This window comes from Ricinus communis, chromosome 9, assembly GCF_019578655.1.
Source record: "Ricinus communis isolate WT05 ecotype wild-type chromosome 9, ASM1957865v1, whole genome shotgun sequence".
NCBI lineage: Eukaryota > Viridiplantae > Streptophyta > Magnoliopsida > Malpighiales > Euphorbiaceae > Ricinus > Ricinus communis.
This window is the reverse complement of record NC_063264.1, coordinates 5298172-5314563: the sequence shown is the minus strand read 5'-3', so window position 1 is coordinate 5314563 and position 16392 is coordinate 5298172. Positions and strand designations below refer to the sequence as shown.

The 16392-nt window shown below is 32.1% G+C and overlaps 2 protein-coding genes and 1 pseudogene across 2 annotated transcripts; 2 read left to right on the top strand and 1 right to left on the bottom strand.

Moving 5' to 3' along the window:
* Positions 1-1290: 1290 nt before the first annotated feature.
* LOC8265643 (putative glycine-rich cell wall structural protein 1) lies at positions 1291-1599 on the bottom strand. Its single transcript, XM_002518104.4, has one exon. It carries the CDS (start codon positions 1597-1599, stop codon positions 1291-1293), a length of 309 nt encoding a protein of 102 aa, XP_002518150.4.
* Positions 1600-3672: 2073 nt separating this feature from the next.
* On the top strand, positions 3673-5294 carry LOC8265644 (leucine-rich repeat protein 1). The gene is made up of 6 exons (XM_002518105.3): positions 3673-3897; positions 4056-4127; positions 4235-4378; positions 4607-4678; positions 4811-4876; positions 5134-5294. Exons 1-6 carry the CDS (start codon positions 3680-3682, stop codon positions 5171-5173), a joined length of 612 nt encoding a protein of 203 aa, XP_002518151.2. The 5' UTR covers positions 3673-3679; the 3' UTR covers positions 5174-5294.
* Positions 5295-8110: 2816 nt separating this feature from the next.
* Positions 8111-14630, top strand: LOC8265645 (annotated as a pseudogene).
* Positions 14631-16392: the final 1762 nt, after the last annotated feature.

Here is a 16392-nt window from a genome sequence, read left to right as displayed (position 1 = left end):
CTACATAATGCGGCTCACTACGTTCGTAAGGAACAATTTCTGTTATCTATTTATTTTAAATTATAGTTTATATTATAAATAATTATCCAGTATATCTATCGTTGATCAATATAAATAATGTTATACATAATTTTGGTATTTTAAATTGTAGAATCATCACTTTTAAAGAAACTTAATAATAAAATTTAAAATTAATGTATAAACTATATTTTTGGAATTAAGGTAAGTATATATTTACAAAGCGCAAGTCCCAAAAGCAAATACATACAAATAGTTGCATAAGTAATTTGATTTTCCTTTTAGGAAAAGAGAAGAAGAGGAAAATAATATAGAGTAATTAACTGAAAATGCGATGGTTTGAGGATTATTATGGGCAATTCCACTTGTCGTATAATATCTGAACTTTCATTTTGCATGGATACCACCTGTTGTCCTGCTACGTTCAATGCCTGCCACATTTCTCCCTGTTTTTTTTTCTTCTATTGAATGAAGAAGGATTAGATAATTATACTACTTTTTAATATTCTTATTTTACTTTAACATATGTGTTACAAATACTGTAAATTTATTACTAATTTATAAAATCGACAAAAGTATTTAAAATAAATTGGAATTGTAGTTCAAAATCTTAAAAAAATTAAGTAAAATCACTTAAAAAATTATTAAAATGAAAAATTTAATTGATAATTACATATCTAGACCAAGCTAACACCTCTTAAATCTACTAGAGACTATCGGGCAAAGAAAAGGATGAAAGTATTCCAGCACATGCAGGGCTCGAGAAATCTGTCAAGATTGACCAGCCAAACAATTAGCCTTTTGTTATCATTAATTACATCATTCAATGAAGATTTCGCAATAAAAAATGATTAGTTAAGAGTTCCAATGGACTTCCATTTAATTTATTCTTAATTTTGCATAATTCGTCTAACTAATATAAAGATGTAAATGAGTTCAAAAATTTGATTATATCTGTAAAAATCTGGCCGCACGAATCAAAATTAGTTCAAGAGGTGCAGACGGGCCATGACTACGGAAAACAAAGGTAGTCTTTCTGAAAATTCAATGAAATTTAATAGAAGATGGAAAGCAATCAAACATGATAAAAGATAAAAGGATTTATTTCATGGATAGGGTGAATATACCAAGGAGGAATGACAAACCAAGACTCAGCTGGGTACCAATGTTATAGTGGGATTCTTTCATACCTTATGATCAAATACAAAAGAACTACTAATCTATACCTAATGCGCGCATACAACAATAATCTATGAAAAATCAAACCCATCATCACCCACGACCTCCGCCACCTCCTCCACCACCACCACCCCCTCCTCCACCAGAGTTGCCACCTCCAAAGCCATAGCCTCCACCATATCCCCCAGACCCTCCTGCTCCTCCACCGCCTCCGCCGCCGCCGCCACCAGTCCCTGAATCATTAGAATTATTGTTACAATTGCCTTGACTTCCACTATCATATCCGCCGCCTTCTCTGCCACCGTCTTCGCCATCATGATCCCCTTCACAACCATCAACCCTGAAATTGAAAAGAGATAGCACCAACAGAAGTACAATAACCATGGAATATAATTGTTTCATTTTCATTTTTCTTTTCTATTCTGGTGCAAAGGTTATTTCTTGGTCCAAACAGATATTCATTTATATAGAGCAAGAAGCAAAGGGCTTAATGCAACTACAAAAAACTCTCACGTTATATACGACTCCTGTAAATCTGAAAACTGATATCATATTTCTTTAAAAATCCAAAAATCCCGTGACGACAACCCTTGAATCACCAAAAATGGCTGCTGGTGAATTTTCCTTTTTAAATTGCACTGAATTTTATGCTTTTATTATTATTTTATAATTTAAATTAAATTTTTATATTATTATGCTTTTATTATCATTTTCTATAAATCTTATAAAATTAAATATTTTTATATAAAATAAATTAAATTATTTGATATATTATTATTGATTATTTGAAACAAAATATGTTTATCTTAAAATAAAATAACTGATAAGGCTGAGTACCTGCAAAACAAGGAAAGTAAGATGCATTTGAGACAGTAAGTGGTTGAGTTTTAAGAAAGTATTTAGAAGGTTGTAATTGCGTTATTTTGATGAGTGTCTTCTCTAATATTTATAGAGTTAACTTTCATATCTTTATAGAGCTGAGATCGTGTCTTAGACAGTAGGAAGTATTTGTTTCTATATCTTTTAAAAATGGAGGATATAAACTAAAATATGTCAATTCTCTATTGAATATTGCTTCCCTACATATATTAATAGATCATCGATTATGATAATAAACAAAAAATAACGATAATATTTAGAGAAATTTTAAATTAATTTTAAAAGGGAAAAAATTTATATATATATATATATATATATATATATATGAAAATATTAAGCTTAAGTATGAAAACTTATTATTTTAGTTCATGAAAGAAGCTGTGCTACATTATATTACATTATTGATATATAAATTATTACTGAAAACTTTTTATAAATTTTTAATAAATAGTCTCTGTCGCATCATTGATAGATAAATTTGATAAAAAATGAATTATATCAATTAATGTTATTATATTATTTAGATAATTAATTTAAATTATAAATATTTAAATTAATTAGTTCTAATCTTCTAAATGTAATTAATTGATGTGGACTATTTTAGTATAAATAATTATGATTGATAACCCCCAACTTTTATTACTATTAATGCCTTTTCCGTAAATCAAACTGATATCACCAAAAGTAAAAGACAACACAAAATATGCTATAAAGGATTGTTTGGTAAGATTAGGATATGATGTTTAAGAGTTGCAATTGCATTAGTTTCATATCAGAATGTCCTTTGGTATTTTTAGAGTGAACTGTAAATACAAGCTGTTCATAATTTCTATAAAGTGGTGCTAAAGATAAAGAGAAATTAAGGGTTTTGTGTTTTTAGGAGTTATACTAATTAAAATTTCAAATTTAAATTTTAGAAATATAACTGTATTAAAATTATTGAGGCAAATATTTCACTAAATACATTCTAAATTTAGTTAGATTAATTCTAAATATATAAAAAAGAAATCTCAGTTATCTTCATAGTGAAAACTCCTTGTATTCTGATTATCCAATTATGTAGACAAATTCAATTCTCAACTGGTCTTTTAGACGAGTCTCCATGACAAATGCTTATCCGCGAGCAAAAATACATTAATTAGGAAAGCGTAATGTAACGATATGCAAATCAAGCTAATTTGTTAAAAGATCTGCTTACCAAATCCAATTAGGAAATTCCATTTAAATTCATCCTGGATTAGTAGCCCTATTATTTCCAAGAAGAAAATGCAGAAATTTATTTCCTTATACATATCCGCAGCAAAATCGCAATTATGTTCCTTAAAGGACTGTACAGTAAGACAACAAGGTGTAAATCCAAATAATCACCAGAAACCATTCCAACAAATAAAGACATATCCAAGTCAAAAACATTGCTCTAGTGACCGTATACAATAGTAATTCTGATACACGAATACAATTAATTTGGTAATTCAATCCAACATTAATTAAGAACATTATTATGTAATCTTTACAGTCATAACAACAATGAACGGACATTTACCCACCTCTATATAAATTCAGAGATGCAAGCCATCAATTTCTCACTCACTCAGAAAGCAAAATGGCATCTCTGTATGTGTTCTGTGCCTCTCTAACTCTAGCAATAATCCTCACACTTGTTCCAGCAGGTTATGGGAATGTTGAAGGAGACGCATTGATTGCCCTGCGGAATAGCCTGTCGGATCCTAATAATGTGCTTGCAAGCTGGGATCAGAACCTTGTCGATCCCTGTACTTGGTTTCATATCACTTGCAATCAAGACAGTCAAGTTACTCGAATGTAATATTACTAGCTCTTTCTCTACATGTATTGCAAACACCAACTGCATATTTGCATTTATAAACACATATACTTTTGGTCAAGTGATTAATTATACATATAGAGAAATGTGCTTGTAGACTAATTAGAACAATAATTTTGCTGTTCCTGATGAACAGAGACTTGGCGAGAGAAAATCTCTCTGGGCCTTTAGTACCCGATCTTAAAGAGCTACAGAACTTGCAATATATGTATGTTACTGTATCTCCTTCATATTTTTTGTCAAAAATATTAGAAATATGAAATTATAGTTTTCCTTGATCTTTAAGTACAAAAATAATTTATTGAGGTGATGCAGGTCCATTTATGGAAACCAAATTGACGGGAGTATTCCAGCTGAGTTTGGTGACTTGAAGAGCCTTCTCAGCCTGGATTTGTATGAGAACAACATTTCAGGAACCATTCCTGCTTCCTTGGGAAAACTGAATTCGCTTCTCTTTTTGTGAGTTTAATTAGCCAACCCTGAGTCTTATTTATGTACTAGACTGAAAATATATGCATCTGTGGCGTTGCTTGTCGGATCACCTTCGTTTGATTTTGAAATTTATGCTTGGTATGAGAACTCTAAATAATTAAGGCAACACTAGTCCTCTTCAGACATTAGATAAGTGTATGTGCCACATTGCAAGATATAGCTTCTGATTTGTGAATTTTGTTTCTATTTGCAAAGACGACTCAACAACAACCGAATAACTGGAAGCATTCCTAAGGAGATTGCTGATATTCCAAGCCTCACAGTTCTGTATGTATTTCTTTAATTCCATTAACATTTTTATTGTTTCATAGCCTCTGACAAGTAAGCTAAACGATTGCAAACTTGAAAGTACACTTTCTGGATTAATTTTCTTTTCTTTCTCTCTCTCTCTTACTCTAGGGATCTCTCAAACAATGATCTGTGTGGAGCGGTTCCTCCTGGACTGGAACACATTTCGACTGTCCAGTAAGCATTTGCTTCTTAAACATTTTTTAGAGTAAATTACATCATTTAGTAACCTAACATTTTTTAAAATACTCTTTACTTTAGTGCCATGTCAACAGATCAGAAAGCCTGAATTTTATATAAAAGTTGGGGCTAGATTGCTGAAAGGAAAAACAAATAAATTACTGAACTAAACAATTTAATCATCCTTTTCAAAAAAATCTAGGGTTTATTTATTTGTCAATGATTTCTAACTTAAATGTTCTTATCTGTTGCAGCCTCGAGAACAACCCTCGACTGGGACAGCCTTGCCCATGAAGAGAGACGGAATGTATTAAATTGATATTTATATGCGACTGATGAGAATAAGTGCAACATAGTCGTATATATTAACTGCTGCGTTATATTTCTATGATGTATTTCACTACTTTTACTTTTTAGAGATGTTTACGATTGTTTTCATATATTTTAGACTGCCTATCTTTACTCTTAAAACTATCCTCATAATGGTTTCAAAAGTATTATTAATTATATGAACGGGATAACAAGACAGCACCAAATCCAGCAATAATTTTGTTATGGTGTGTAATACAGAATTAGACAAATCATCCAAAGCCGAAATTAACTAAACACAACTAACCCATTAATTTAAATATTATAAAATGATTGTTTAATATGGTTTCAACATATCAATTTAGTTTGATTAGTTCAATTTTTTTTTAAAGAAAAATTTAGACTTTATAATTTATTATCTTATAATTTTAATGTTCTAATCACTTTTAAGGAGAATTAATTCATTCAATAACATATTATAGGTGTACATACATGAAAATGATTTACATGATTCACATAGTTGAATTTGTAATGAGATCATAATTCAATACACATGCTGACACAACTTGAACAAAGAATAATAACGCGATAGAAAATTGTAAACTATATGTTAATTATCATATTAGGAATTATGGACTTTTATCATTTTAAAAAAATGAGTATTTTCACTTTATAAAAGTATATGATGAAAAATAGTAAAATTCTTCTCCAAAGAAATTCATTTTTCCGTCTCTCTAAATTCCAATAATTTACTTTCCTGCTTCCTATCTTTTGACGACTGAATCAATTTACATGGAATGACTTTGCCTCCTTCGTCGTAATCGAAGCATTAGGCAGCGCTCTCACTAACAAATTATATTTCTGAAGGTAGGCTTCAGGATACAGTTTCATGTGGGTCTGTTGGGTTGCTTAGAAAATTGATGAGAAATTTTGACTTCAACGCTGGAAAGAAACGGAGAAAATGTAAAATCTCACAGAAAATTATTTTTCAGGTTTGGTGTGTGTTTCTACTTATACACTAAAATGATAAATAATTGACATAAATTTATTAGTTTTAAATGATGAATTATATGTCAGTTATCCAATATCAAGGTGCAAAATACTCATACATACGTGTCACTTTTCTATTAATTTTGGTGTATACACCAAGCTTAATAAAAATCTTCTAAACCATATAACACTGCGTGTCTTTTCTTTACTTTTTATTTTATGAAAATAATTTTTTTTTAAGTAGATTTAGATTATTATGTTTATTTGTAAATTAAACTATTAATAGTATCATGTGATATTATTTATTAGTTATTGTCTTTGTATTGATTAGTTTATTTCTTACCAATGATGAATCATGATTAAAAACTAATGTCTCTTATAGCTTCATTAAAATTTTAAGTTCGAGTCTTGGATATGCAGTTGCATTAAAATTTTTAAGGCAGTGTTTGTTATCCATAAGGGGTTTTACTCGTCATGATCTAGATAAATTCTAGATACATGAACACAAAAAAAATATCAACCAATACAAATGCAACGACTAATAAATAATGCAACATATACCATAATGTAATTGATTTTGCCTCTACATAAAAATTTCTCAATGTTTAGTTTTGCACTTTATCCGAGTGAGCAGTCTTTAGTAAATATAAAAAAAAAAATTCTTAGATAAATTCAGTCTACTATGTTATCCACAGACAAACTAATTGTATAATAACATGTGTCATTATCTATTAATTATTGCATTTATATCGGCTAATTTTAATCATACTAATTAATGATAATAAATAAACCAATCAATATAAATTTAAATACAATATATAATAAAATAAAATTATATATTATTATACAATTAATTTAATTATTCATATGTGAATGACTTATTAGACCGAGTTTAGTTAAGAAATTTTTTAATTATACTCGCGAAACAAGCTTGGATAAATTTGAAAGTGGTGAACTAATTTGACAAGAGTACTAATGGATGAACGTTCGATGCCCTTTCACAGTCTTCTTCGTGTTACATGTTCAATATGGTTGATTAGGTTGGACGTGCATATTGATAAGATCCATAAAAAAAGGAACCATATTGATGCTAGATAGATGAGTATTTATATATAACTTTGTTAAAATTCAGACGAAGAGATTAATTTTAAATAAAATTATTTTACAAATAAGTTGAAAAAGAAAAGAAAATAAATTTCAATCTAAAAGAAATCATAAAAATCAATCGATTTTCTTTTCTCATAAAATATTGTGGTAAAAACTGAGATTTTTCATATTGATTTAATATGTATAACATATACGAAAGAAAGAAAAAATGTAAAGATAATATGAGGTATGAATAACTAGTTTCCCTATATACCAAAGTTAGAAGGCTAATGAAAACAAATATAAGAAAAGAGAATTTGTAACTTGTGCCATGATTGAGATAATTAAAATGCTTTTCATTTTTGTTAAGTCGGAAGGACCCATTTGCAACTATAACTTTTCCAAACACGAGAATTGACCGGATACAATTAAATTGAATCCAATTTCTATTTTTTAATTTGAGAATTTTATGTAAGTGTAAGTAGTCCTGCAATTTTTTCTTTTACTTAATAGAATAAATAGTGATATAGTGTAAATTTGTCAATGTGTTTTATTTGATTATTAGTAAACTATGCGCTGATTAAATCAGGTCAATATTGTACCTTTTAATTATATATATAAAAGAAAATATGTTTTTACTAAAACCAAATCCAGCTAGTTCATTCCATTAAATTTCATTCTGTACTGGGAGGCTTTTCTTTCCAACAACAAAATATAGGAGATTTTGATACTATTTATTCTTACAACAAAATCACAATAAAGTTTCCTTATAGGAAGGGGGCGGGGGGGAACCCATATCAATAAAAAACTAAGATCCAGAATCCAGCATTATCACTGGAAAATCTATCTCCCTATAAATTTAAGATCCACCCATCTATCTCCCTCGCGCATACAAAATAAATGGCATCAATGACTAGTCTGTGGGCATCCTGTGCTTCTGTAACTCTACTGCTAATCCTCACACAAGTTCCAGCTGGATATGGAAATGCAGAAGCTGATGCTTTGATCGCCCAAAAAAATAGCCTGTCAGATCCTGATAATGTACTTCGAAGCTGGGATCCGACCCTTGTCGATCCCTGTACTTGGATTCATATTACCTGCAACGAGGAGAATCAAGTTACCCGAGTGTATATTACAACTCCTTCTCTACCATTTATATATATATATATATAGAACATGTTCTTCTTGGCTAATTACACCAATTTTTTGCCGTTCCTGATTAACAGAAACTTGGGGAATGCACACCTATCTGGGCATTTAGTACCTGAACTTGGAGAGCTACAAAAATTGCAATATCTATGTGTTACTGTATTCTCTTCTATATTTTATGTCAAATTGATTAAGAAATGTTTTTATATTTTAATTTTCTTTTAAAATTCTTTTACGTTAAATATTAACTCATTTAGTTGGTGTAGGAGCCTGTTTGGAAACAAAATCGAAGGAAGTATTCCTGCTGAGCTTGGTAACTTGAAGAGTCTGATGTGCCTGGTGTTACAAATGAAGGAATAACATTATGTACATCACCAAAGTAAGCTTAACCTAAAAATAAAGGAAACATGACTATTTATACTCTAACATGGAAATAACTATACTACCTTTACAATAAACATTTAATTACAGTGTTTAACATTCCCCCTCAAACTCACGATGCGATAGCAACAAGTATCGAGAGTTTGTCAGATAAAAAATGAAAACGTGAAGCAGTTAGACATTTTGTAAATAAGTCCATAAGCTGTAAGGAAGAAGAAACAAAAGGCAATGTCAATGTACCGTTCTGAAGATGATGACGAGTAATATAACAGTCGATTTCGATATGCTTGGTCCGTTAGTGAAAGACTGAATTGTGTGCAATCTGAATAGCGCTCTTATTATCACAATGTAAAGAAGTTGGTTGCCGCAGAAAGACACCCATATCAGCAAGCAACCATCGCAACCAAACTATTTCACAAGTAGTAGAAGCCATAGCGCGATATTCAGCCTCCGTTGAGGATCGAGAAATGACGTCATGCTTTTTACTTTTCCAAGAGATAAGGGAATCACCTAAAAAGATACAAAATCCAGTAGTTGATTTGCGGTCAGTGGGATCACTAGCCCAATCAGCATCAGAGTAAGCACATAATTCTAAAGATGAAGCAGATGAAAATAGAAGAGTCTGAAACTGAGTACCGCAGAGGTATCTCAAAATGCGAAGAACAACAACCCAATGAACCGTAGTAGGAGAAGTAACAAACTGACTGACTATATGAACATCATATGCAATATCAGGGTGAGTGATAGTAAGATAAACCAAACTTCCAACAACAGTTCGATACAGACTCGGATCCGGCAGTAGAGAACCATTAGAAGTAGAATAACGAGCGTTGAGCTCAATTGGAGTAGCAACAGTCTTATTGTCAGAAAGGCGAGCACGCTCAAAAATATCAGAAATGTACTTAGATTGAGAAAGAAGATACCTTTTTGGAGAAGAAGCAACTTCAATACCTAAGAAGTAACGAAGGGAACCCAAGTCCTTCATAGCAAAATAACGAGTCAGTTCGGACTTTAACAGATTAATCCCGACAACATCATCACTTGTAATAATCATATCATCAACATATAGAGAAAGCAAAATTCGACCAGCCGAAGTACATTTGATAAACAGTGCAGAGTCATAGTGGCTAGGATGAAAACCAAGTGAAGTAATTACAACAGAAAACTTCTCAAACCAAGCGCGATGAGCCTGTTTGAGACCATAAAGAGCCTTCCTAAGTCTGCAGACTTCACCAGGATGATGATCAAGACTAGGAGGAGGGACCATATAAACTTCTTCGTGAAGATCGCCATTCAAAAGACATTTTTGACATCCATTTGGGTTATATCCCAACGGCGAACTAAAGCAACAGCAATAAGAGTTCGAACTGTAGTCATTTTAGCAACGGGAGCAAAAGTCTCTTCATAATCCATACCATATTCCTGAGAATAACCCTTAGCCACTAAACGAACTTTATACCTTTCAATAGAACTATCGGACTTAGTCTTAATCTTGTAGACCCAACGAGAACCAATAGCACGTTTACTTGCAGGAAGGAATACTAAATCCTAAGTATGGGTTTGGTGAAGAGCAGTTAACTCCTCAGCCATGGCACGCTGCCAAAGAGGATCAAGAATGGCTTCTTTAAAAGATGAAGGTTCATAAAAACGATGAATAGAAGTGAGAAAGGAAACAAATAAACTCGAATAATAAGAATAATCAAAATCAGGTTGTTTAATGGACTTACGATTGCGTACATGATAGCGAGGTATGATAGTATCCGCAGTCTCAGGAGATGATTGGGGGGAGTGTGTAGTAGAGGAGCCAATAGAGATGTCAGGAATGTCAGCAGAGGATAGCTCATCAACATCAGTAGCAAAAGGGTCAATATGGATAAGATCAGACATAGATATATGGTGATGACGGTCAGGAATTGCAAAATAAGGAATATGTTCAAGAAAAACAACATGACGAGAAACATATAATTTATGACTGACTGGATCAAAACAACGATACCCTTTTTGACCTGCACCATAACCAAGAAAGACACATATAGTAGATCGAGATGATAGCTTACTGCGTTCAACATGAGGAAGAAGAACCAAACATGTAGAACCAAAAACACGAAGAGAAGTATAATATGGCGGACGACCATACAATCTTTCATAGGGAGACAAGCCAGAATTATGAGAAATAGGAATTCTGTTAATTAAATGAACAGAAGTAAGAACTCCTTCCCCCCAAAATTCACTAGGAACACTAGCAGACAACAAGAGTGATCGTGCAGTCTCTAGAATGTGCCTATGTTTTCTCTCAGCAACTCCATTTTGTTCAGGAGTATCAGTGCAAGAAGTTTGGTAAATTGTACCATCTAAAGCAAGTAGGTCCTTAAAAGCATGAGAAGTATACTCTCCTCCCAAATCACATCTAAAACATTTGATAATAGCTGAATGTTGGGTTTTCACAAGAGATCGGAACTCATTATAAATGCCAAAAAAGTCTGAACGATGTTTCATAAGATAAACCCAACAATAACGAGTGCAATCATTAATAAAAGATACATAATAGCGAGAACTCCCTTTTGTAGAAACAGGAGAGGGTCTCCATACATCAGAATGAATAAGATCAAAAGAAGCAACAGATATAGTAGTGCTTTTAAGAAAAGGCAATGCATTAAACTTGGCTAGTTTGCAACCACTACAATCAGAAATATCATGAGTTTTCAAATTTCCTAAAGCTCCTGTAGAAACTAAAAATTTTAAACGAGACACAGAGACATGACCAAGGCGAGAGTGCTACAAATAAAACACAGATGAAGAGGGATTCAAATGAAAGGATGACAAATTCACACCAGGAACAACAGCCGTAGTGTGAGGGGTTTTGAGTTGATCCAATACATAAAGTTCTCCTTCTCTATGGCCGATCCCAATCACTTTCTGAGACTGTGGATCCTGAACAAAACAAGCAGAAGAAGAAAATGAGACTGAGCATCCAGTATCACAAATCTGACCAACAGAAGCAAGATTCAAAGCAAGACTAGGAATGTGATAGACATTAGATAAAGATAGAGAAGGCGTAATAACCGAACCAACACCTTGCAATGGCATAGGTGTACCACTAGCATTCATAATAGGAACTGAAACTTTAGGGGTTAGAGAAGTAAATGATGATAAATTAGGTGACATATGGTTTGAAGCACCAGAATCTAAAATCTATGAGGAAGGGGATATACCTGAAGGACTAAATGACAGACCTACTTGAGAGGAAGCAGACATGGCATGAGGCTGAGAAGCAAGGAACTGCTGAAACTGCTCAATCAATGATGGGTCTAAGGAGGAGGTTGACAAGGCATTGTGAGGACGAGGTAGAAGAGGAGGTCCATTATGGAGAGGCGGTGATCGATACGACCACTGATGAGACTGTTGTTGCTGCTGTTGATGAAACTGTTGCTGTTTTCCTCTGCTCAATTTCGGACACTGAGATTTCTAATGACCTTTTTGCTTGCAGAACCCGCATTCATCACGAGCAACAGATCCATATGGCCTGAACTGAGATTTAGAGTTTGATCGAGGAAGCATGGTAAAAACAGATGGAGTAGAAGCTGAAGAAACCTCTTTTACAACCGAGGACTTCAAACGAATTTCTTCAGCCAAAAGTTCACTAACAACAGAATCAACAGAAGGCAGTGGATGACGATACAGAATAGACCCACGAAGTCCCTCAAACTCATCACGAAGGGCCATTAAAAACTGTACTAATCTTTGCTCCTCTCTTCGTACAATATAAGGCCCAAAGGCTCGTAATTCAGCAGGTTCTGTGAGAGCCAACTGATCCCACAAATCTGTCATAGCATCGTAGAATTCCTGAATACTCATACTTTTCTGTTGAAGAGCACGAATGTCAGACTCCAATTGGTATTACTTTGCAAAATTAGACTGTGTATACAGTCTAGCTAGGTGATCCCAAACCTCCTTAGCCATCTCATATTTTGCTAATTGGGTGCCTATCGAATGCTTAACAGAATTATTGATCCAAGTAATAATTTTTGAATTATCAACTTCCCATTTATCCAATAATGCCACATCATCTTGAGGCTTAATATAAGCACCCAAAATATATCCCCACTTTTGTTTCCCTTTCAAGAAATTTTTCATCACGTAGCTCCAATACGCATAATTCTTACCATCCAACTGAACACTAACTGCTTGAAGTGAATCATCTCTAGCTTTAGCCATACGGAACAAAAAAAAGAAAGGAAAATTCAATAAAAATCAACAACAATCAATTACTCCAAAGAAGGGGCAACAAATCTACTTTTACAAACCGATAACAATCTTACAAACCATTTATCAATATGAAACCACAATATATAATTTCCCACCAAGCAAATAAATTTAAGCCACAGCCCCTATCAACAAATCCAACCTTATAATGTTGTGTCTGTCAACGTCGAAAAGTAAATAATTTTATCGAGCAGGTGGCATGCAAAGAGTACCACTGACCAACATCATTGTTTGCTGCAACTATCTTTAACAATATTCTCGTCTTTACAAGAATTTCGTCCGAAACCAACACGCCACAAACAGCAGTCTGCACAACAGATTTAACAGGGGAGTTTTGTTGAGCAGGTGGCGCGCAAAGTGGAAATGCCGACGCACAGCAGCAACGCACACAGCAGGAAGTAGATGCATGCAGCAAAGAAGAGGAAGAACGAGCAGACGCACAACAGTCTGCACAACAGATTTAACAGGGGAGTTTTGTCAAGCAGGTGGCGCGCAAAGTGGAAATGCCGACGCACAGCAGCAAGAACCAGCATACTGCTCGCAGCAAAGCAAGAAGATGCACGCAGGAAAGAGGAAGCTCTGATACCATGTTACAAATGAAGGAATAACATTATGTACATCACCAAAGTAAGCTTAACCTAAAAATAAAGGAAAGATGACTATTTATACTATAACATGGAAATAACTATACTACCCTTACAATAAACATTTAATTACAGTGTTTAACACCTGGATCTGTACGAGAACAGCATTTCAGGTACTATTCCTCCTTCCTTAGGAAAACTGAAATCCCTTCTCTTTTTGTGAGTTATGGCAACTATATATACTTAATTTTCATGGAGTGTTTAACTACTAAACTACTAGCTCAATAGCAATCCCTCTTGTGCTGTTATATTATTGTAGTTTGCTTTGGTAGATCAATATTCTGCCACATACATATAGCTTCTAATTACTGTTTCTATATGCACAGCCGACTGAACAACAACCGATTGACTGGAAACATTCCCAAGGAAATTGTTGATATCTCAAGTCTTAGAATTCTGTATGTACATTATCTCTTTTACTTCCATTTACAATTTTCTTTTCCTTTTGTTTTGAGAGAACAGTTTTATTTTTCATAATTTCTGAAAATAAGTTAAAACAATTGTAAACTTATTAATAGTGCATTTTTTCTTTTTTTTTGCTAGGGATCTCTCAAACAACGATCTCTGCGGAACAATACCTCCAGGAATTGGACACATTTCTGTTATCCAGTAATTACTTATTGCTTTTTGTTAACACGTTCTTTGATTGGCTTACTTTTGGTTGATAAATAATGAAGCAAATTCGGAGTAACTTAATTTTTGTTATACTGATGTAGCCTTGAGAATAATCCTAGACTTGGACATCCAGGCAAAGGTTGCCCATGAGGAAACAAAGAAGATGCAAGAACTCGGATATATCTTAAATGAAAATCTCCACAGTGCTGCTGTTATTTTGTTCGTATCATGCAATTTAGTATACGGTCTGTTAATATTAATATAAGATCAAGATGGTATCTAAATCGAAAGTGTACCATACTGCTGATATGATTGAAAAGAATCACTTTTGATACATATATATTAACCCAGCTAACTTGACTCTTGAAAAATGCTATTTGACATTTGACCATATCTCCAATCACTTCATAACAGAACCATTTATTTATTGCAATTTGACTATACATTCAGCCTATCATAAGGGCCATTTCATTTAAGAACTTATTGTAGACTATAGTTATGGATGATAAAATGAGCTGTGATTCCCATTAAAGAGACCCCATATCTAAGAAATCCATTTGGATTTCACTTTTGTTGTTTTTTTATAGGTTATATCTTTATAAGAATTATTGAAGCTAAAATTTCATTCCCATCATTCTTTTTTTTGAATTTTTTACATAAGACCTTAATAAAAGTTAAATATATCATCTTTTACTATTAAAAAATATTTCTTTCAAAAATCCATTTGGACACCATGTTAATTCCATTTTCAACTCTTCCAAGATGGCATCTTCTCAAAATGTTTCTCTATTTTTGACTTTTCACGTAGGCAACCACTATAATTTCGTCATTTTTCTCCAATTCGGCTATATATATTATTATTTTGCAATGATTTTAGTACTAAAATCAATAATTAAGTGAAAAAAAATTAAATATAAGGGTTTTATTTTTTATTCATTCAAAGATAAATCGAGTATTGATAATTTTAATTTTTTTTATAAACTTTTGATTGTTTTAGTCGAACTTGAGTTATAACTGATGAATGGATATCATTGCATGATGTTAGTAGTAGTTTAAAGGTTTTGAGTTGAATTTTAAAAATTAGAATTAAAAATTACAGATGAACATAAAATTCAGAAAAATGATATATATTTTTTGTAAAATACAGAGAAGAGCATACTTTTATATACAAATAACACATGTTAACGATATTATAAATCATTAATATTAAGTTACAAATTAAATTTATATCATACTAAATCTATTAAAAATATAATTTATTATAAATACAAGTCAAATTTTTTTAAAAGAATATTTGAAAAATCAGTATAAATAATTTTTTTTTTTTATAATTATACAGTAAGAAGTATATAGGGTATACATTAATAAAAGAACTTCTATATATCTAATTAATATAGTTTAACTTTAAAAATAATTTTTCAGTAGCAATGAATATAATACCAGTTTTCATTGATTGATTTAATTAAGATTTATTTTATAATAATGCTAACTATTGTTAGAAATTCAAAAAAATTATTATGATAATTATTTTATTATTCTATATTTTTATGAAGCTAATAAATATTTTGTACACTTTTTTTTGTTTGATAATATAGAACTCATTTTATTAATTTAATATTTAATAAGAGAAAAACATGATATTAAGATGCTGAACTACCCAAGGCTATTAGGCTCCCGAGTACACCCTTAGATTAAGTCTAAGCATCATAATATCATGTGAAAAGACCCTTAAGCACTTCAGTTACAGAAGTATAAGCGAAAGAAGAAAAACATAGCTGCTATAGTCAGACAACTTCTTATCCCCTCCCACAAGTTTACTCATATTTGAATAAATTTCGCACTTTCAGAAGCATGCAATTAAATTTTTTTGCCTTCCAACCACTGCAGCAAATGGAATTCATTCAATAATATATGAGTACATTAATACTATCGTTGGTTTGGTTTGGTTTGGTGTTTATTTCATTTCAGAAAAAAATAGGAGAGAAAAATAAAATGAAAATAATAAAATTAAAAAAAATGTTATAATCAATTCTACACAAATTTGATTATGTAGAATACTCCATTTAAAGCATATAA